At 43.3% G+C, this 23,723-nt stretch overlaps 1 protein-coding gene across 1 annotated transcript in view; it reads left to right on the plus strand.

Annotated features, from left to right (window-relative positions):
* The window catches only part of CACNA1G (calcium voltage-gated channel subunit alpha1 G), a 274,000-nt gene that overhangs the window by 30,293 nt on the left and 219,984 nt on the right, over positions 1-23,723 (plus strand). Inside the window, 1 exon segment of the mRNA XM_030208360.1 lies at positions 18,396-18,493. Within this exon segment, the coding sequence (XP_030064220.1) occupies positions 18,396-18,493 (98 nt within the window).

A 23,723-nucleotide genomic window follows, 5' to 3' on the forward strand; every position in this document is an offset into this window, starting at 1 on the left:
AGTGTTATCCACAGAAATAGAGAATGGGCGTCTCTTGAGTCGTAACATGGTTCTAGGACAGAATGAAAGACGAACGAGACCCAAAGTGAGCTCATAAGTTGCATAGAGACACAGTTGGGGAGTGGGGGCCTGAGAGATACAATATACTCTGTAAGCTCTGTCGAGCAGGGACTGTCTCTTCATGTTCAAGCGTACAGCGCTGCGTACTGTAGAAAAGAACCTGCTGGTCCTCAGCTCAGAGCCCTTTTCCTCTGTTGTCCCACTTCCTTAGGGATCTTTCCACTCAAAACCCGGCTCCCTGGGGAGACAGGCTGTTTCCAGCACCTTTCAATTTACAGCAAGGCTTTTAAACACAGTTCCACTTGCAGCAGGGCCTTTCCAAACACAGCCCTAAATGTAGCCTGGCCTTCCAAACACAGTCTCAAAAAGTAGCAAGGCTTTTAAACACAGTTCCACTTGCAGCAGGGCTTTTCCAAACACAGCCCTAAAGGTAGCCAGGCTTTTCAAATACAGTATCACAAAGTAGCAAGGCTTTTAAACACAGTTCCACTTGCAGCAGGGCCTTTCCAAACACAGCCCTAAATGTAGCCTGGCTTTTCAAACACAGTCTCAAAAAGTAGCAAGGCCTTTAAACACAGTTCCACTTGCAGCAGGGCTTTTCCAAACCCAGCCCTAAATGTAGCCAGGCTTTTCAAACACAGTATCACAAAGTAGCAAGGTTTTTAAACACAGTTCCACTTGCAGCAGAGCCTTTCCAAAACACAGCCCTAAATGTAGCCTGGCTTTTCAAACACAGTCTCAAAAAGTAGCAAGGCCTTTAAACACAGTTCCACTTGCAGCAGGGCTTTTCCAAACACCGCCCTAAATGTAGCCAGGCTTTTCAAACACAGTATCACAAAGTAGCAAGGTTTTTAAACACAGTTCCACTTGCAGCAGGGCCTTTCCAAACACAGCCCTAAATGTAGCCTGGCTTTTCAAACACAGTCTCAAAAAGTAGCAAGGCCTGTAAACACAGTTCCACTTGCAGCAGGGCTTTTCCAAACACAGCCCTAAATGTAGCCTGGCTTTTCAAACACAGTATCACTAAGTAGCAAGGCTTTGCGCGGGCTCAAAGCCTCCGGGTCCCACCCTCTTGGTCAGCCTTTTCTCCTGACCTCCTCCCGCTTGACCCGGACAGCCCCCTATACCTCCTGCTCTGACTGAGTCAGAGCCAACAGCTCCATCGGTTCCTCAGGGACCTCCTCTGGCTCTCCTTGTTCCATTGCCTCTGGCTCCTCTCCTCCCCTCTCCTCTGGAGCCCAGTCCATTTTCTCCTCTTCCCTCCCCCCCTCCAGCTGATTCCCTTTTCCCTCATTAACCGGGTTCTGGGGTTGTTCTTTCTCCGCCCCTTTTTTCCACCACCACCTTTTCCACCAGGGTAGAGCTTCAGCTTTCTCCCTTTTTGGTTGGCCCCCTTTTGGAGCCTCTGGGCGGTGCACCCCATTTCTCCCCCTTACCAGGTGCTCTCCTGGGGCTTTCTGGGACTTGTAGTGTTCTACTCTTATGTCCCTTTTTGGCAGGATCGGAACCCCCACCGTGTCATCTTTCCCTTTTTGGTAGCTGGGGTTCCTCCCCACCCCCTTTCTTTCTCCAGACTCCTTACCATACTCCTTACAGTACGTCTAGTAGCGCTATAGAAATGATAAGTAGTAGTAGTAGTTTTCTCTACCATCATTACTCAGGGACAGTAGGGATACTGATGTAGCTAGTAAGGAGCACTTCTGTGATATTGTTACAATTGTGTAGTGGATTATATAAATTTATTTATTTATTTTCCAGGCATTTGATATACTGCAAATTAATCCTTTACAGGCAAACTAAGTGATTTACAATCAACTATTAATGTTAAAAGTCTGTACTGAGGATGGGGGGAAAAAAGGGAAAGGGTTAGGGCGTAACATGGAAGGAGGAGGACCAGCTAGTTGACAAGAAGGGGGAAAAAAGAAGAAAATAAACTATTGAGTGGAGGTCTCTGAATGATAACCTACAAGAAAAACTCAATTACTTAGTAGCTGTTTGGTGAGAACTTTGTTCCTTCCCAACTGGAGGCGTGGCCTAATGGTTAGTGCAGTGGGTTGTGGACCTGGGGAATTAGGTTCAATATCCACTGCTGCCTAGCGGTTAGCAGTGGGTTGAGATCCTGGGGAACCAGGTTCAATTCCCTCTGCAGTGCCGTGTGACCCTGGGCAAGTCGCCTAAACCTCCATTGCCCCGGGTACAATATACACTGAGATTGTGAGCCCGTTAGGGACTGTGCAAGTACCTGGACAATTGTAAGTAAACCACCTCAACTCGTGTTCAGAAGAAGCAGCATATCAAATTAATAAACGATACGACAGCTACAACCTGTTTAAAGCGAACGTTGCAAACGCTGTAAGCTTTGTGCATCGGCTCCTTAGTATGTTAGACTAGTGCTTCTCAACTCTGTCCTCGGGGCACACCCAGCCAGCCAGCTTTTCAGGATACCCACAATAAATATGCATGAGAGAGAGAGAGATCTGCATTTATGGCCTCCTTGATAGGCAAATCTAGTTCATGAATATTCATTGTGGATATGCGGAATACCTGGCTTGCTGAGTATGTTTCGAGGGCTAGGCTGAGAAACACTGGTAATAAATGACATTTGTACGCCACATCATACAATTGTCTCTTGGTGATGTAAATGGTCTGTGCGATCTCAAGAAAACCATTTGAAAAAAAAAAATTAGAAAAAGCATAAAAAATGGAAAATTATGGGGGGTCGATATTCAATGCGATTTAAGCTGCCAGAAACGGCTCCTGGCTTGTTAAATTGCCTGTTCAGAGCTATCCGTTATTTTCAGTGGCATTACCAAAATTCATCAAAACTACTTACGACATAATAAATTTTCGTAAACTATTGAAAACAAATTTATTCAAGAAAGCATACCACAAGAATTCATCCTAAATGTCAACAATATGTACACTAAGAATACACAAAACGTAACTCATTATTTCTAATTGTTCATATCAATTTTATTATGATTTGAAGTTTAGTATGCCTGATTGTTCAAACTAATTTTATTATGTATGAAGTTCAATCCGATACCTTCATATCTTATTATAATATGAATCTGTCCTTACCTGAATACCTAATTTATTCTATCGCCTCTATTCTTAACTATATGTTTCTCTTTTCCGGAACTGGTAATCACCATTATGGAATAATGTAAGCCACATTGAGCCGTATAGTAATACTCATGTAAATACAAACAGCCCGACACAGGCCGTGTTTCGCCCAACTGGGCTGCTTCAGGGGCTATACAAGGGTCCTTTGCTGCCAAATATACGTGACTGTGGTACTGACTCTATGTCAGCAGATTATGTTTTGGAATCTCTGATCAAGCTGTTTTTTTCCATACCAATTCTTCGTCTATTGACAGGACGTGCTCCGTTTGCCTTATATTTGGCAGCAAAGGACCCTTGTATAGCCCCTGAAGCAGCCCAGTTGGGCGAAACATGGCCTGTGTCGGGCTGTTTGTATTTACATGAGTATTACTATACTGTTTAAATAAATTACATTTTATTTTCACACGATCTGCTCTTTTTTCATTTTCCATCTTGGAGTTTGCAGACCGTCTGCCTTTGTGCTTTCTTGGACCTTAGCCACATTGAGCCTGCAAATAGGTGGGAAAATGTGGGATACAAATGCTACAAACAAATAAATAAATAAATTCTGGGGGTGGAGTTGGCACTTGGTCGGTTAAGTATCAAGGTGGAGTGCCCTGGGTGCACGTAGCCGATATTAACATGGCACCGTGCACCAGATGAGTCTGCGCCACAGGACAGGTTCAGCAGGGCGCCTGGAGGGAGGACCCATGAAAGGGGGAGTTTTTAAACCTCGGCAAACCCCTGGGATGTCCTCTTTGGCGGGCAGTCCAGAAGGATCTCATTCCCACCCACACCTCCCTTAATGTTATCTAAACCACCTCCTTGTCCTCAAATGTTGCAGCTTTTGTTTGGCGGATATACCCAAGCCTGGATAGATAAATGATATCTGCAGCTGGGATAGTTGCACGTTGAATTGAACGTTCCTTGCTGGGTGGCGGGGGAGTTCTGGAACTCTGAAAATGGCTTATGGTGGTAGACTGGAACAATTTCAGTTGTCTGGGGTACCCTGGTTTAAGAATATTTGTCCCATGAGCACTGTAGGGAATAAAGCTGCAGCCAAGCCGCTACCACTCTAATGTCAAGTGACATCAAGGCGAGGTCTTGGAGTCACGATTGCTTATGTTAGTGCCAATATTGAGCACTTAACTGGCCAAGTTAGCCACATAAAGAGGACAGCAGAAAAGTCAGTCCTGTCTTTATGCGGTAACCTGTATTCAGTTAAGTGCTGCATATCGAACTTAACCGGTTATCCTGCTTATTTTCGAACGAGAAGGCCGGCCATCTTCCGACACAAATCGGGAGATGGCCGGCCATCTCCTAAACCCGGCCAAATCGGTATAATCGAAAGCCAATTTTGGCTGCCTTCAACTGCTTTCCGTTGCAGGGCCGGCCAAAGTTAAAGGGGATGTTTTGGCAGGGTACAGAAGGCGGGACGGGGGCGTGGTTACGAGATGGCCGGCTTCGCCCGATAGTGGAAAAAAGAAGGCCGGCTCTGACAAGCACTTCGCCGGCTTCACTTGGTCCATTTATTTTTAGGACCAAGCCTCAAAAAAGTGCCCAACTGACCAGATGACCACCGGAGGGAATCGGGGATCACCTCCCCTTACTCCTCCAGTGGTCACCAACCCCCTCCCACCCAAAAAAAATTTTTTTAAACATTTTTGTGCCAGCTTCTATGCCAGCCTCAAATGTCATACCCAGCTCCATGACAGCAATATGCAGGTACCTGGAGCAGTTTTAGTGGGTGCTGCAGTGGACTTCAGGCAGGCGGACCCAGGCCCACCCCCCCTACCTGTTACACTTGTAGTGATAAATGGGAGCCCTCCAAAACCCAACCAAAACCCACTGTACCCACATGTAGGTGCCCCCCTTCACCCATAAGGGGAGTGGGTTTGGGGGGGCTCAGCACACAAGGTAAGGGAGCTATGGATCTAGGAGCAATTTATGAAGTCCACTTCAGTGCCCCCTAGTTTGCCCGGTTGTTGTCCTGGCATGCGAGGGGGACCAGTGCACTACAAATGCTGGCTCCTCCCACGACCAAATGCCTTGGATTTGGCCGGGTTTGAGATGGCCGCCATTAGTTTCCATTATCGGCGGGAAACCAATGGTGGCGATCTCTAATGCCGGCCATCTCTAACGCTGGTCCAAATGTTGAGATTTGGCCGGCCCCGACCGTATTATCGAAACAAAAGATGGCCGGCCATCTTGTTTCGATAATAAGGTTGGGTATGCCGCTTTCCGGGGCCGGCCTCGGAGATGGCCGCCCATATATATGGCCGGCCCCGTTCAATTATGCCCGTCTATGTGTTAGTCGGTTTTGCAAACCCGTAAATTCAATGCTGGTGCCCGGACATGGCACGGCATTGAAGTAATGGGTTTAGCGCTGCCAGCTCAATATCAACCTCCTTACAACTAAAGCAGAATTTAAAAAAAGATAATCACTGATTTAAAAAGTCATGTCTCAGCCTCCCCCAACTCCCAATCTAGAACCTGTCCACTTACCCTTCCTGTGCAATTCTGGGTAGTTAGTTCCACAAAAGGGAGTGTCACTAACAAAAATCCTGGTATGGCATTACTATCCAGGATGAGGCTTCCAGCAGCAAATCCCAAGCAATTACTTACCATTTCATCCTATCCCACGTCAGCTTAACTCTCTTATTGTTTAAACGGCAAGCTAGCAAAATGTATAGTCTGCTGAAACTGACCTGCACCTTCATGTACAAAACAGGTTATCTCTGTATATAAATGTGGTACAGTTCACAGGGATTAGAATGACTGAAAGGGATCTTTGCAATTACAATAGTGCCCATGTGGGCTAAGAATAAGGACAGATTAGCAGACTTCATTCTCTGAAGCTTGGCTTCTGAGCTGCTTCAACTGCCAGTGTTTTATTTTAAAAAAAAAAAAAAGGCCTTGACAAATCACATAATTACGCTGTATTAGTTTAAGAGAAGTAATTCTGGGCATTGAGAATGAATATCTCGAGCTGCTGCCACAATAACATTTCAAGGTCATTGTGGAGTGTACATGGGATGGATGACAGTGAAATATAGTTCTTTTACTGGGAGCACCGGCTTCATAGCCACCAAGGTAGAACGTTCTTCATCTAAAACTCTTTGCTGCCTTCCATAGTTTGTATTTCTAGAATCTTGATTTGCTGAATTAAGGCAGGATTCAGAGGAGCTCTGATAGAGTATCTTCGTCTGAGACTCGGTAGCTTCTAAATAATATTTTCTGTGACAGATGGGGCTCATTTTCAAAGCACTCAGATCTACAAAGTTGCTTAGATTACTATGGAACTTTGTAAGTCTAAGTGTTTTGAAAATATGCCTAAGAGTAGCTCTTCTTTTCATTCTCCGTCCCCAAAAGGTGGGTTTCCAGGTATGCAACTTTTTTAAGTGATTCATCTCAAAAAATGAGACATGGAACATCTCTACTGGGACTGGGTGCACATATCTGAAGGACAAATGGGAAAGAAGAGGTGGTATATCTCTGCGAGCTTATGGGAGGAGGTGGTGTATCTCTGTGAGTATATGGGGAGGGAGATGGTATATGGGAGGAGGTGATGTATCTCTGTGAGCATATGGGAAGAGGTGGCATATCTCTGCGAGCTTATGGGAGGAGGTGATGTATCTCTGTGAGCTTATGGGGAGAGGTGGTACATCTCTGTGAGCTTATGGGGGGCAGGTGGTATCTCTGTGAGTGTATGAGGGGAAGATGGTATATCTCTGTGAGTATATGAGGAAGGAGATGGTATATCTGTGAGCATATGGGGAGAAGTGATATATATATATGAGCGTATGAGGAGAGGTGGTACATCTCTGTGAGCTTATGGGAGGAGGTGATGTATCTCTGTGAGCATATGGGGAGAGGTGGTACATATCTGTGAGCTTATGGGGGGCAGGTGATATCTCTGTGAGTGTATGAGGGGAAGATGGTATATCTCTGTGAGTATATGAGGAAGGAGATGGTATATCTGTGAGCATATGGGGAGAGGTGATATATATATGAGCGTATGAGGAGAGGTGGTACATCTCTGTGAGCTTCTGGGGGGCAGGTGTTGTATCTCCGTGAGTATATGGGGAGGGAGATGGTATATCATATGGGGGAGGTGGTATATCTGTGTGTGTATGGGGACAGATAGTATATCTTTGAGCATGGGGAGAGGTGGTGTATCTCTATGTTTATAAGGGGGAGGTGGTATATCTCTGTGTTTATGAGAGGGGAGGTGGTATATCTGTGAGTGCATGAGGAGGGGGAGATGGTGTGTCTCTGTGTTTATGAGAGGGGGAGCAATTGGCAACCACTTCAAGCTTTTTAAATATACAGTGATATGATCAAACGTTGACAAACTAGACAGCAAACGCACTGCTGAATTTTGAACCATTTGCAATGATTTAATACTGGTGGCAGGTAAGCCCAAATAAGCTATATTACAGTAATCAACGCTACTCATAACAATAATTTCAATAACTCGAACGAGATCTATTTTTGCTAGAAGTCTCCGTAATTTACTAAATAAGTGGAGTCTAAAATAAGAGCTACAAACCAGTTGTTGAATTTGAGATTTGAATATAAATTGCGAATCAAATAACAACCCTAAACATCGCACCTGCGTGGTTACCTTTACAGGAACTCCGGACAATAACACAGATTCAGGGAAAGCGGAGGTGGAGTTTCCACAGACATACAACAGTTCTGTCATATTTACGTTCAGTTTCAAACGATTATTTGACAGCCATCCAAACATAGCATCAAATATAGTCTGCAATTTACATACTACATCTGAAACAAAATCTGTTGTTTGAGAAAAAAAAAATTGGATGCCATCAGTGTATATGCGACAGGATATCTGTAAAGATCTTAACAACTGACATAGTGGGGCCAAATATCTACTATAATAAAACTCACCCTCACCGTTCTGAGGACACTGACGTCAGTGAAGCCAAGCCACTGACTTCAGTTCCTTCGGGTTCGAAGGTTCGTGGTGGTGAAGCCACCGGGCCCCGCCCTCGCGTCAAACGTCATGACATCGAGGGTGGAGCAAACGTTGAGGGTGAGTTTTATTACTGTACCTGTGCTCCGCCCTCGCGTCAAAACGCGATGACGTCGAGGGCGGCCCAGGAAAATCGCCACCCACACAGAGCTATAACAACGCTAACAGCGGTGGCGCACGAACCAGCTACAACCGTGACGAGCCACAGGGGGCGGCCCAGCAAAATCGCCACTGTTCTCCCTATGTGAGTCACCCCCCCCCCCCCACAAAAAAAAAAGCTAGCGCCCGTTTCATTGCTCTGAGAAACGGGCCTTCTTTCCTAGTATATTAAATAATATGGCAGATAAGGCCGACCCCTGTGGTACCCCTGTCTGCAGAGGTCAAAGCATCGAAGTGGCATACCCAAGACACACCACCTGTTGTCTTTCACTCAAAAAGATTTAAACCATGTCAGAACAGTACCCTTTATCCCACATGCATTTAAATGGTTCAGCTTAATATCATGGTCCAGAACGTCAAATGCTGAGGAGATATCTGAAAAGGCAAAGACATAGTTGAGTTCACAGCACCAAGAAAATAAGTATAGATGGAGAAAAGAAGAGGTCCCAAGACAGAGTCCTGAGGTAGAAATGGAGACGGACCCACCAGAGTATACACTAAAAGTGTGTTGAGAGAGAGAGAAGAAGAAAACCAAAACAGAACAGAGCCCTGATATCCAAGTGAGGACAGTATATAGACCTGCCAAGTCTCCTGCTTTTACGGGTCATTTCATGCACACCCGCCGAGAAGCTGGGATCTCCCGCTGAGTAGCCTACCTGTCCAGTAGCAACAGGACACGCCCTCATAAAGCACCATCTCTTGCTGCCGCATTGGGCAGGGTGGGGCTAGAGGCGGAGTGGGGTGGTCTGGGGCAGGCCTTAAATCTCCTGCTGAGTGGGTCAGCCCCCTTTGCAGCTCTGCAGTGTATCAAGGAATAGGTGGTGATCAAGAGTATCAAAAACAGCAGATAGATTGAGAAGGATGAGTGTAGAATAGAGGCTTTTGGATCTGGCCAGGAACAGGTCAGTGGAGACTTTAGCAAGGGCTATTTCAGTTGAATGTAGAGGGCAAAAGCCAGATTGAAGTGGATCAAGAATAGCTTGAGATGAAAGAAAGTCAAGACATTGGCAGTGAACAGCACGTTTAAGTAGCTTGATAAGAAAGGGAGGAGGGAGATGGGGGTGATAGTTGGAAGGGCAGTTAGGGTCCAATGAAGTTTTTTTTGAGGAGTGGTGTAACTATGTCATGTTTGAAGGCATCAGAAACAGTTGCAGCGGAAAGTGAAAGACTGAGGATTTGACAGATAGGAAGGGTGGAAATAGGATCAGAGGAACAGGTAATTGGTTTGGAGGAGAAAAGAAAATATGCAGTTTCCTCTTCAGTGATTTCAGACAAGGAAGAAAAGGTGACAGGGTTTGAAGGAAGGTTGACAGAATAGACTGGGGGAAGGAGAGGTGGAGGTGACTTGGTTGAGAACTCAAGGTTAGTCTTGTGAACCTTGCCATGGAAGTAGCCAGCCATAAGCTGGGGAGAAAGTGAATGCGAGGGGAGGGGGGAGTTGGAGGTGAAGGCACTTCTTCTGCCCTGCTTTCCTGTCCTGTGATATTACTGGCATTCTTTTCCACCTTTTGTTTAGATTGTACATTGCCTCAATATGTTTGCTCACAAGAGTACAATACATTCTATATTACACATTGATTCCCAGTGGCATATAAATACCCTTGCACAAACTTTCATCTGATCCGAGGCAGGTATAAATGTGTGCAGGTATTATGTCTCGCTTCTCCACCCAAATTATCCATGGTCCACGTAAAGTGCATATGCTCTTGTTGGGTACACATGTTTGCATATGGTTTTATAAGAGCGATTTGCCATGCTGTATATAGAGAAAGGAGGCCATCTTAGAACTAGGTTCCACCATGTAGCCGCCCGAATTATGCAGATAAGGCTGGATTCAGTATATGGCACCAAAACGTAGGCAGAAGCAACAGAGGAGGGGGAACTGAACCAGGGTCTTCAAAAAAACAGACCGGAAACGGTCAAAGTTCAAAATACAATTTAATAATTGAAGACTCTACAAGGTACCCTGTTTCGACATTACAGGTGCCTTCTTCAGGAGTCTGATTGCTTTGTACCAAAAAGATGTCTGACAAAGCATGCCAGAAAGAGTCACTAAGAGTAGACGCTCTGGTCTTGAAAAAGACCTTTAAGATTATCGAGAGGTGTATAAAATTCGATGCGGCTTATGCGTTGTAAAAAAAAAGGTAGGCGCCAGGAAAAATTAATGCTCAGTGTTATTCTATAAAGGGTGCTGCGGACTGAGTGCTTTTTATAGAATAACACTTACCCCATGTTCCGGCACCCACCTTTGAGCGCAAGGACGTACACCAACTGAAACCCCAGTGTAAATCCTGGCAACTTGGACGCGCAGCCCCTAAATTCTGTAACACTTTGCGTAATTCTTTGGATCTCACCTGACCCGCCCATAGCCCTCCCATATCCAAGCCCCCTTATAGAATCACGTGCAGCCAGATTTGTGCGCAAATCCAAATTAGAGCCAATTAACATCAATAATTGCTAACAGCTCATTCATTCATTTATTTGTGTGCAGGTCTCAGGATTATGCGCAATTTTGGTTGCCCATATTTGAGCACCATTTATAGAATCTGGGGGATTGTGCGTCTATTCCACACATAATTGCCAACATAGAATGCTAGTGCGAGTTGGCACTAATGCACCTACGTTTAGACACTAACATTTACGACAAGTCTATGACTGGCATAAATGTTAGCGCCTAAATGCGACATTTATGCAGGCAATTCTCAGTATTCTGTAACTTAAGGTCCAGATTCTATATATGGCGCCTGAAAAATCCATGCGGAAACAAAATTACGCCTAGACGTATTCTCTAAAGTATGCCTACATTTTATAGAATAGACTTAAATTTCTGTGCGGTATATAGAATATGTCGAGCAGCTCGCCATGCAACCAAATTTGGTCGCATCCATTTAGGCCATGTTTTACTTGATGCATATCCCGATGCCTAAATTAGGCACATAGCAGGTGTATTCTATAATAATGCACATAGATTTTAGAAATGCCCACGCCCCACCCATGGCCATGCCCCCCTCCTTTTCAACTATCCTGCTTATTTTCGAACGAGAAGGCCGACCATCTTCCGACACAAATCGGGAGATGGCCGGCCATCTCCTAAACCCGGCCAAATCGGTATTATCGAAAGCCGATTTTGGCCGGCTTCAACTGCTTTCCATCGCGGAGCCGGCCAAACTTCAAGGGGGTGTGTTGGCAGGGTACAGAAGGCGGGACAGGGGCGTGGTTATGAGATGGCCGGCTTCGCCCGATAATGGAAAAAAGCAAGCCGGCCCTAACGAGCATTTGGCTGACTTTACTTGGTCCCTTTTTGTTAACGACCAAGCCTCAAAAAGGTGCCCCAACTGACCAGATGACCACCGGAGGGAATCAGGGATGACCTCCCCTGACACCCCCAGTGGTCACCAACCCACTCCCACCCCCCCCCCCCACCCCCAAAAAATTAAAAAACATTTTTTTGCCAGCCTCAAATGTCATACCCAGCTCCATGACAGCAGTATGCCGGTCCCTGGAGCAGTTTTTAGTGGGTGCAGTGCACTTCAGGCAGGCGGACCCAGGCCCATCCCCCCCCCCCCCACCTGTTACACTTGTGGTGGTAAATGGGAGCCTTCCAAACCCCCCCCCCAAAACCCACTGTACACACATGTAGGTGCCCTCCTTCATCCCTAAGGTCTATGGCAATGGTGTAGAGTTGTAGGGAGTGGGATTTGGGGGGGATTTGGGGGGGCTCAGCACACAAGGTAAGGGAGGTATGCACCTAGGAGCAATTTTTGAAGTACACTGCAGTGCCCCCTAGGGTGCCCAGTTGGTGTCCTGGCATGTGAGGGGGACCAGTGCACTACAAATGCTGGCTCCTCCCACGATCAAATGCCTTGTATTTGGCCTGGTTTGAGATGGCCGCCATTAGTTTCCATTATCGCTGAAAACCAATGCCGGCCATCTCTAAAGTCGGCCCAAATGTTGAGATTTGGCCGGCTCCAACCGTATTATCGAAACGAAAGATGGCCGCCATCTTGTTTCGATAATACGGTCGGGACGCCGCTTTACAGGGCCGGCCTTGAAGATGGCCGCCCTTATAGATGGCCAACCCTGTTCCATTATGCCCCTCCATGTGACTTAGAATGTAGGTGCACCACGTTATAGAATACACTTATAGAATACACAATGCAGGCTTACCTCTCGCTGTTCAGGAAGTACTGCCGGGCTACTGTAGTAGCCCGGCCGTACTTCCCACCCCTAGCAAACCATCATTTTCCTTTTACCATCTGCAGTTAAAAGGGGCCTCGGCACGCATGAAAAACATGCACCGATGCCAGCACAGGCCCCCTTTTCCCGCAGCTTGGTAATAGGGGCCCTTAGTGAGTTGTGCACATAAATCGCAATGACAATTAGTGTTGATAATTGCTTGGTAACATCCAATTAACAGTGCTGATTAGCTAGTTAACCAATTAAGTTATGCGCTTTGTTATTAAATACACTTCAGTTTCTGCATGGATTTTCAGGCGCCATATATAAAATCCAATGTTACTCAACTATTACGAGTTAAATTTCTTAATTATCGGTCAATTCCAATTACCTCCCACTCTATTATGACCTAAACAGCATTTATCAAAATTAATACTTAATATTAAAACAACTTACTTTATTCAAATCAAACATAAACATTAATAAATTTATAACACAATAACAATACACAAGTTGTGTTCTGTATTAATACTTATGATACTCAATGTAGTTCTTCAAACTTTCAAAAAGTCAGATGATTTATTTTCATTCCAAACGACGAAATGTATACTTTTCCATCTTATAATTCACAAATGAGTATCAGTCACTTGTCCATCAATAAACAGAGAACAACATCCAAAAAAAGGAGGAAGTGAAGAAATTCACGGTATCCTCGGAGTGGATCAATATCGTCTGAAGCCAATGACTTCACCACACCGGATCCTTATATCAAAATTCCTTCACAGCGATGTTCAATTCCACATTCATATATATATATATCAACAGATCTCAACACAGGCCGTGTTTCATTGTAACTTCTTCAGGAGATCCTACATACAAACATATAACATTACTAAACCATCAATCTTAAACAACAATACAAACTCCATATTTCTTAAAGCTCTTACCAGCCACATTCGAACACTGGGCTCATAACAGGAAATCCCTTCCGATAGCCTATACCGTCATGATTAGATTGAATAACCCAACTTTATGTGAACCACTACTCTTATACAGACATCAATAATGCCCAATCAACCTCCTTATTAAGGCCATATGGGTGCACCGTCCCCCAATTAAAAATGAAACGTTGCTCCCTGCGAATGAGTTCACGTTCAACATTACCAAAACCTCCCCGCAGGCAATTAATGACAACAAACTGCAGATCATCCACTGAATGATTATAACGTAGCCAATGGCTAACCAATGGCGTTTCTACTTTCTGTAATCGAATATTACTCAAATGTTGAGCAATGCGCAATTTGATTTTCCTTGTAGTTTCTCCTATATACCATAACTGACAAGGGCAGCATATGGCATAAACTACATTTTGTGTGTTGCAATCCGTATGAGATCGCAGTACAAAATATCTATTTAAAGATTGTACCCAGATTTGATTCGTGCATAAAGCATATTTACAGTACACACAAGAGTTACAACCAGTGTGCCCACCAACCTCTTGCTGGCTATCATATCGATAGAATTTTTTCTTGGATAAGATTTCACCTATATTTTTCTCACGATTGCAAGCAAATCTTGGTCTAGTTTGTAAACTATGGTGAAGAGATAGCACTGACCAATGTTTAAGAATAATATCTTGTATCGCTCGTGTCTGCTTATAAAAAGGAAGAATACAATTAACCTGGGAAGCATATGTGTTTACAGAGGGTGCCCCGTTATTCAGCCAACATCTTTGTACATATTTTGCCCGTTTATGAGCTGATTTTATAGCATATTGTGGATAACCACGCTTTTGAAATCTCACACAAAATGTAGTTTATGCCATATGCTGCCCTTGTCAGTTATGGTATATAGGAGAAACTACAAGGAAAATCAAATTGCGCATTGCTCAACATTTGAGTAATATTCGATTACAGAAAGTAGAAACGCCATTGGTTAGCCATTGGCTACGTTATAATCATTCAGTGGATGATCTGCAGTTTGTTGTCATTAATTGCCTGCGGGGAGGTTTTGGTAATGTTGAACGTGAACTCATTCGCAGGGAGCAACGTTTCATTTTTAATTGGGGGACGGTGCACCCATATGGCCTTAATAAGGAGGTTGATTGGGCATTATTGATGTCTGTATAAGAGTAGTGGTTCACATAAAGTTGGGTTATTCAATCTAATCATGACGGTATAGGCTATCGGAAGGGATTTCCTGTTATGAGCCCAGTGTTCGAATGTGGCTGGTAAGAGCTTTAAGAAATATGGAGTTTGTATTGTTGTTTAAGATTGATGGTTTAGTAATGTTATATGTTTGTATGTAGGATCTCCTGAAGAAGTTACAATGAAACACGGCCTGTGTTGAGATCTGTTGATATATATATATATGAATGTGGAATTGAACATCGCTGTGAAGGAATTTTGATATAAGGATCCGGTGTGGTGAAGTCATTGGCTTCAGACGATATTGATCCACTCCGAGGATACCGTGAATTTCTTCACTTCCTCCTTTTTTGGATGTTGTTCTCTGTTTATTGATGGACAAGTGACTGATACTCATTTGTGAATTATAAGATGGAAAAGTATACATTTCGTCGTTTGGAATGAAAATAAATCATCTGACTTTTTGAAAGTTTGAAGAACTACATTGAGTATCATAAGTATTAATACAGAACACAACTTGTGTATTGTTATTGTGTTATAAATTTATTAATGTTTATGTTTGATTTGAATAAAGTAAGTTGTTTTAATATTAAGTATTAATTTTGATAAATGCTGTTTAGGTCATAATAGAGTGGGATATATAAAATCCAGGGGTAAATGATTTAAATTTCCCACTCATTCCCCTCCCCAGTGAATGCCTTCCTGACAGTTACGTGCTAAACTATTCTAGCACCTAATCATACAATACTGGCTAAAACCATTACTGCTTTTTATGCTTTTTAAGTACATACTTACAGTGGGGGAAATAAGTATTTGATCCCTTGCTGATTTTGTAAGTTTGCCCACTGACAAAGACATGAGCAGCCCATAATTGAAGGGTAGGTTATTGGTAACAGTGAGAGATAGCACATCACAAATTAAATCCGGAAAATCACATTGTGGAAAGTATATGAATTTATTTGCATTCTGCAGAGGGAAATAAGTATTTAATCCCTCTGGCAAACAAGACCTAATACTTGGTGGCAAAACCCTTGTTGGCAAGCACAGCGGTCAGACGTCTTCTGTAGTTGATGATGAGGTTTGCACACATGTCAGGAGGAATTTTGGTCCACTCCTCTTTGCAGATCATCTCTAAATCATTAAGAGTTCTGGGCTGTCGCTTGGCAACTCGCAGCTTCAGCTCCCTCCATAAGTTTTCAATGGGATTAAGGTCTGGTGACTGGCTAGGCCACTCCATGACCCTAATGTGCTTCTTCCTGAGCCACTCCTTTGTTGCCTTGGCTGTATGTTTTGGGTCATTGTCGTGCTGGAAGACCCAGCCACGACCCATTTTTAAGGCCCTGGCGGAGGGAAGGAGGTTGTCACTCAGAATTGTACGGTACATGGCCCCATCCATTCTCCCATTGATGCGGTGAAGTAGTCCTGTGCCCTTAGCAGAGAAACACCCCCAAAACATAACATTTCCACCTCCATGCTTGACAGTGGGGACGGTGTTCTTTGGGTCATAGGCAGCATTTCTCTTCCTCCAAACACGGCGAGTTGAGTTCATGCCAAAGAGCTCAATTTTTGTCTCATCTGACCACAGCACCTTCTCCCAATCACTCTCGGCATCATCCAGGTGTTCACTGGCAAACTTCAGACGGGCCGTCACATGTGCCTTCCGGAGCAGGGGGACCTTGCGGGCACTGCAGGATTGCAATCCGTTATGTCGTAATGTGTTACCAATGGTTTTCGTGGTGACAGTGGTCCCAGCTGCCTTGAGATCATTGACAAGTTCCCCCCTTGTAGTTGTAGGCTGATTTCTAACCTTCCTCATGATCAAGGATACCCCACGAGGTGAGATTTTGCGTGGAGCCCCAGATCTTTGTCGATTGACAGTCATTTTGTACTTCTTCCATTTTCTTACTATGGCACCAACAGTTGTCTCCTTCTCGCCCAGCGTCTTACTGATGGTTTTGTAGCCCATTCCAGCCTTGTGCAGGTGTATGATCTTGTCCCTGACATCCTTAGACAGCTCCTTGCTCTTGGCCATTTTGTAGAGGTTAGAGTCTGACTGATTCACTGAGTCTGTGGACAGGTGTCTTTCATACAGGTGACCATTGCCGACAGCTGTCTGTCATGCAGGTAACGAGTTGATTTGGAGCATCTACCTGGTCTGTAGGGGCCAGATCTCTTACTGGTTGGTGGGGGATCAAATACTTATTTCCCTCTGCAGAATGCAAATAAATTCATATACTTTCCACAATGTGATTTTCTGGATTTAATTTGTGATGTGCTATCTCTCACTGTTACCAATAACCTACCCTTCAATTATGGGCTGCTCATGTCTTTGTCAGTGGGCAAACTTACAAAATCAGCAAGGGATCAAATACTTATTTCCCCCACTGTACATGCATAAATGGCAGTATTCTATCCGTATTCTACCTCAATAAGAAGTTTGAACTATGAAATAAAGTTTGTGGGCGTCTCCCAATAATATGGTAAAGTTTCCAACCAGGAAATCATAAATAACCACTTATATAAATTGGAACCTCAAAGCTCCTCAAAGGGAAAATACAGAAGTATTAAACAAATCCCTTCAAACTCAGGAGTCCATTCCTATCACTGGTTCCAGCAAGGAGGAAAAGAGAAAAAAACATCAAACGTAAAAACTCATAGTATTCTATCTGTCCAATATTTGAAACCATTTAACCGGCGAGGAACAGCTCCTAGCCAGTTAAACCACATTTAACCGGCTAGCTGGAAATATTCAGCAGGAGATCGCCGGTTATCTCCCGCTGAATATTGCTGGTTAGTCTGATATAACCGGCTATCTTCCAATATTCAGCACACCACCAGCTAAGTTTGGCGGCCAAATTAGCTGGAATATCTTTGGCCGATTTAAACTTAACCAGCCAGTGTTGAATATCAACTTGACCAGTTAAATTTAATCCAGCCAAAAAAAACACCCAGATATTCAATACTGGTCACCGGAAATGGCTCGGCATTGAATATCTAGTGTCAGCGACGACAGCAGGAGTGGTCTGAATATCGGTCCCTATAAACTTGAGCATTCAAATGGCACTTAAATTTAGGCAATGAGGGGGTGGGGGAAAATCGCTTCATAAAATTTTCCCCTTTGTGTGCATTATGAGAAATGATATGACCATTTTTTATGTGCATGATTAGAGAGTTGAATACCTACTCGTACAAAAGGATAGGTCTGGAAACTGAGATTGGAGCGACAATGGGTATTAATTTTTCTCTCTGTTTACTCTTAACATTATGAAGAAATTTAGGGACCTGTTTACAAGGCGTGCTACCATTTTTAGCGTGCGCTAACCATGTAGATGCCCATAATATTCCTATGGGTGTCTACATGGTTAGTGTGTGCTAATTTTTAGCGAGCTCTAAAAACGGTAGCACGTCTTTGTAAAATGAATACTAATGCAAAGGAAAAGAAAGAAATAGGAATCTATCCCAACATATAAAAATTAGTCTTCCAGTGACGGTTTGTGCTCCAAATAGAGGGTGACCCCTAGGAACACAGTATGGGAGTGATCAGATTAAAATGATGGTTAAATAAGAGTTTAATGATCTTATGTACAACATTGGGTGGAAGAGTAAATATTCTGATAATATCTACATTCTATCCCCAGGTTCCATTTTGTTACCTTTAGAACTTTCAGATAAGTTTACGATTCATAATCTCAGCTCTGATTTGATGAAGATATTTATGTTTCTATGTGGGCTTTTTGTGTTTCCTGCAGGATGTTGGAGTATTCTCTGAACCTGCAGAATGTGAGTTTCTCAGCTGTGCGAACTGTCAGGGTCCTCCGGCCTCTGAGAGCCATTAACCGGGTCCCCAGTAAGTTCTCTTGGTCTCTCCATTTGTTTACTGTTCTTCATTTTCATGCCTAGCGCGATGTCGAAAGTCATAATTCAAAATACAATTTCCAACCTCAACTGTGTTTAAAAAAAATTAAATAAATATACAACAGATCCAAGCTGATTTAGAGATAAAACCTTAGAAAAGTTTAGAACAGCCATGACTTGTCTATCTTTCTGAAATTAATAAAACTCCTATCTTGATTTGGGCAAAGAATTCTAATGGCCTGGCCCACATAGGAAGAGGTTCTATTTTCAGGTATCCTTCAGATCCATATCCTTCATAACAGAAAGACACAATTGGCAATCAGCTACCAATCTCTGTTTATATAGAGAATATCTGACTCCTCAAGTATTTGGGAACCAGACCTTCTAAGCGTTCATGTACAAGGCACAAAATGTTAAACTTGGCTCGTAAGGCAGCCAATGAAGTCATTGACGAGCGGAAGTCATGTGATCCATTATTGTAAGACCCTCAACCAACCTAACAGCATTGTCCTACACAAGCTACAGTCTGTGTAGATCTTTTGCCAAGAGGCTACAAAGCATTACAGTAATCGGTGCTTGAAGTGGTGGCTGCATGCATAAGGCGAAATAAATCCTTCCTTCCACAGAAGTGGGTGAAGATGTTATAAAAGGCAAAGTCAATAGAATGATGATCTTTTCATAGAAGAAACTTCTTTAACCAAATTTTTTAAAAAGAATTGATATGATTGGATAAAGTTTGCTATAAGCCCCTCCATCTTAATAAATGGGCAGCTCAATGAATACAATGGTCTTCTGACCCACAGAACCCCTGAGATTAGGGTTATCGTATGGCTCCAGAAAAAGGAGGACGCATTGATCCAGTCTGGGTTTTGCTTCCATTGAAAGCAATGGAAGTAAGACCCAGACTGGCTCAATCTGTCCTCCTTTTTCTGAAGCCATATGGTAACCCTACCTGAGATTAAAAGCTGTCCTCCAACAGGCAGTTGATGCCAGATATGAATTAACTCTAGATAGCTACGTCCCTCCCCTTGTTTGATTCCTCAATCAGCTGTCCCAGTAAACTACTACACTACTACTACAAATCATTTCAAGGACAAGAAAAAAATTGAAACTGGGAGCCACGGAGAATCAGTCATTTCAAGAACAGATGTCTGAATCGAGACTGGAGGACGTAAGTTTGAGCCTTGGATCCGATTCCTGGCAGAATCTGGAAGCACTGTGGAGGCAACGATGAAATCAACTGGGAGGGAGGGAGTTCCAATCAATGCACAGTAATGAAGCGTATATGAAGTACCAGTTCTGAAGAACGCCATGCTACTGATGATGATTGTAGAGGTAATTGGGTTATAGAGGAAAAGGATTGGGTTGTAAATAGAAGCAACCTCCTGCTGGCCATGAATAAAGACCCTCCTCCCCCACCATTGCATCTCGGCATCATAAAACCTCCCCATGTCATATATTTGATTTGATTTATTCGTTTACCATACCACCTTTCACAGATGTATAAAAATGATTTACAATAAAAGAGGACCTTTCACTACAGAGTGTTACGCCAACGAAAACGCTTACCGCAAAATGAATTAAAAGAAACCATATCAGATATATAGGTTTATGTAGGTATTTATGTTTATTTCTTCAACGATATTTGATTTCTTCTTCCAAGTGTTTGATTGATTTTATATATCTGATATGGTTTCTTTTTGATTATTAACACTTTATGATATAGTATTATACAAATATATATGTTTTTAATTGTATTTGATTTTATTTGCTTTTGTAGAGCCCCTGACACAGCCCTTGTGGGCGAAACACTGCCTGTGTCGGGCGAATCTCTGAAAATAAAGTTTTGAACCATATCACTGATTGATCTGTTTTGTTTGTCTCCAAATAAAAATAATGAGAAAGCCTTACCTCCCTGTTTACTAAGCCACGCGGCAATGCCGATATTGCCCCTTGTAAAGGGGTCAGCTTCCTCCACTCTGGGTTGGGGCCGGCAGCCCTGTTAGGCTCACAGGTTTCCAGCAAAGAACCAGACTGCCATACGGACTTAAGACCAAAGTGCTTTATTCTCAATTCGGTTCCACTCTCAAAATTGAAATGCAGTTCACAAACAGGGTTCAGGCCGGGTTCCAAACTCCAGCCAACATTCAGTTCCTTAACAGTTCAGGCCCCCTTCCTTTGCACTACCTTACCCTCTCCCTCAGAAGGGCTCAGTCAAAGTTCAGCCTGCTGTTCTATACATCCCAATAATTCAACCCTTTCACAAACAGTCTCTTCAAAGGAAACCACTACTTTAATGCCCCTGTCCTCTTCACAGCACCCCGGAGGACCCTGTACCAAGCAGGGCTGGCAGCTTTCCTCCTACCTCACAGCACTACACACCCCTGTGGCCTCTCACACTGCCTTCATGTGCTGGACAGGGCTACATTTACATTTTCACACTCTATGGCAGCTTACTCTTCCCCCCCAGGAAAGCTCCAGTGGCAGACCCTTCCCGTCCTCCACCTACTCCATGGCAGCTTCTCTCTCCATCAGTTTCCTCTCCCTCCTGGTGGCTGGGAGCCATGTGGCAATCTCTCTCTCTGCTCACAGCTGGAGGGAATTATATACTGGTGATGCTGCTAAGGGACTGAGCTTCACCTCCCCTTCTCCCTCTAGTGGGGAAGGAAGTAACTGGCTCCCCTAGCACTGAGTCACTGCTCCCCCTACTGGGGTTGGAAATCCGTTCCACCCTTTTGGGGCTACCCTCCTCTCTCCTCTTGCAAGGGCTTCTGGGAACCATAGTTCAGGGATTAGCTACTTCTCTGTGGGGCCCCGAGTGCTAGCTTTGTCACACCCTTCAAAGTGAATGGGCATCTTAGTAAACAGGGGGGTTAGTTTATTCATGTGTTAAATATGGATTAGCTCACAGGGAAGTCCTGAGTTAAAATGTGCTAAGTCCATTTCTAACGCATTTTAGTAGAGGACCCCCAAATTAATAATTATATAATATAAATTTAGTACCAACTGAAATATACTAATGTCTAATATGTAACTAAACCCTAATTCTGTAGTATTAAAATAAATCTATGTATTTCAAACAGAATCTCTAAACTAAAAGTCCAAGAATTAAAATCAAATTATTTATCACTTAAACCTTAATATTGAACAAAAAGCCAAATTTTCCAGACCTTTCTCAAAGACAGTTTCTCATCTCTTAGCTTACCGGTTAACTTGTTATGTAAAAAAGGACCCACACATAAGAAAACACTATAAAACAAATCCTTGACAACTCCAGTCAACGGAAGTTTCTGAGAAGACGGTAACATTCCTCAAGGGCATATTCTTTTTCACCTTGTTAGCTAAAAAGAAAAGCACTCTTTGTAAAATGCTTTATGCACAAATCAAAGGATTTTGAATCTGATCCTCTGTACCACTGGTAACCGGTGAAAGCTGGCTAATATTGCGGTCCTGTCTCTTCGCCCCAGTAACAATCTAAGCAGCAGTTGTATTAGCTGTAATTTTTTCAAGGACACTCGAGAAAGACCTTGGTACAAGGAATTGCACTAGCCCAAGCCTCAATTTAATAACTGCATGTACTACCCTGATTAGATTTTCCGTAGAAAGGAAAGGTTTTAATTGGTAGATCGTCTGAAGCTCATAAGAGCAAGATCTAAGTAGACTTTAGGAGTGGGACTTGATTCCACCTGAACTGAAAGCTCAAGGATGGAGGAAGCTGACAGGCACATAAAAAAAAAAAAAAACAGCAGAAAAAAAAAAGAAAAGAAAGGAGAACAGAAATAAAAAGCAGAAAAGAGAGGGAAAAGATTAAGAGGAGAACACAGAATGAAGCATTACATGTTGAAATGTTCTTACAATGATTACAAAACTGTTTTAATTTCCCCCTCTTGGACCTCTTTCTGACTCCAGATCACACGGGGGACTAAAGATACCTATTTCACATAACAGGTTCTGTATAGTTTCTCTAACCTCCATTGTCACCCAATCACAAGGAGGTCTGCTCTGGGTTTGCATTAGGGGCGGTAATAGAATTCTAATTCCCATAACTACTGCTTTCTGTCTTCCTAGATCTAGGTATACTCTGGGCCATTTATGTTCCCAGATAATGCCTATTAAAATTCTGTCTAAGTTTCTCCAGAGAGTGAGTGTATGTGATTTGCCTTGTAAGCTAAATGTAAGGTAAAGAGAAGATAGAATAAAGACAGAGATAGGTTTAAATAGATAGATACATTTTATTTCTTACCCAAAGACAAGTCTTCAAGTTGGTACAAATACAGACATCAGACTTTAATCAGGTACATTCAGCAGATAGATTCTGGGTACAACCGGACAGAGCTTCGCCGTCTGAGATAAGCGTTGGGGCGGATACCAAAGCTATGGCAAATTGTCCCCTCTTTTATACACAAACCTCTCCATAGAAGTCTATGGTGAGATACCTAGCTCTCAATTTCTGAGATGATACTTTCCCATGCAGTCTTATCAGCATGTTTTGAGAAGCTTTGAGATAACAGTTCCACATCTGTCTGTGTCGCAATACTTTTAAGAACTCTGTATAACCTCTGTAGCCTTCTATACAAAACTAATAGACTCCATTTTGTTCATCTGATTTAAAGTGACAGTTGTACCAGTTTGTGTCAGGACTCATTGTTCAGACCTGCTTTTTACAGATTCTGAAATATTAAATCATGTACTTGTTATTTGGCCTAGTCGGTACTTCTTCATTTATTGTAGGCTTCATAGCTTTGGCCCTCACTATTCCAGTGGTAGATCCAAAGCTAGGCCATATATTAACAAAACATAGAAATAAGCAGCAGTGTTTTCTTTGCAGGGGCATCACTGTTCACATACCATTCTTAGGGGTCCTTTTACAAAGGCTCGCTGAAAAATGGCTTGCGGTAGTGTTAATTATTACCTGAATTGGTTATTTAGTAACTTTCTCTTTGCTTCATTTACAGTTTCTCATTCATAATAGATTTTCTAAATGTTAAACATCCATATCTATCCTAGTATGTTTATGATACTGTATTGTAAAATTGGGTTCTTACAACAAAGTACTTTCTTATGCAGTGGCGTAGCGGGGGCGGCTGCCACCCGGGGCGGATCGCCGCTGCACCCCCCCCACCACCGGGTGCAGACCAACATGACACCCCCCCACCAGCGTGGACCCCCCCCCGGCATAGCGCCACCCCGACACAGTCCCCACCTGTCTACGAGCTCCATCC

Source organism: Microcaecilia unicolor, chromosome 6, assembly GCF_901765095.1.
Source record: "Microcaecilia unicolor chromosome 6, aMicUni1.1, whole genome shotgun sequence".
Taxonomy (NCBI): Eukaryota; Metazoa; Chordata; class Amphibia; order Gymnophiona; family Siphonopidae; genus Microcaecilia; species Microcaecilia unicolor.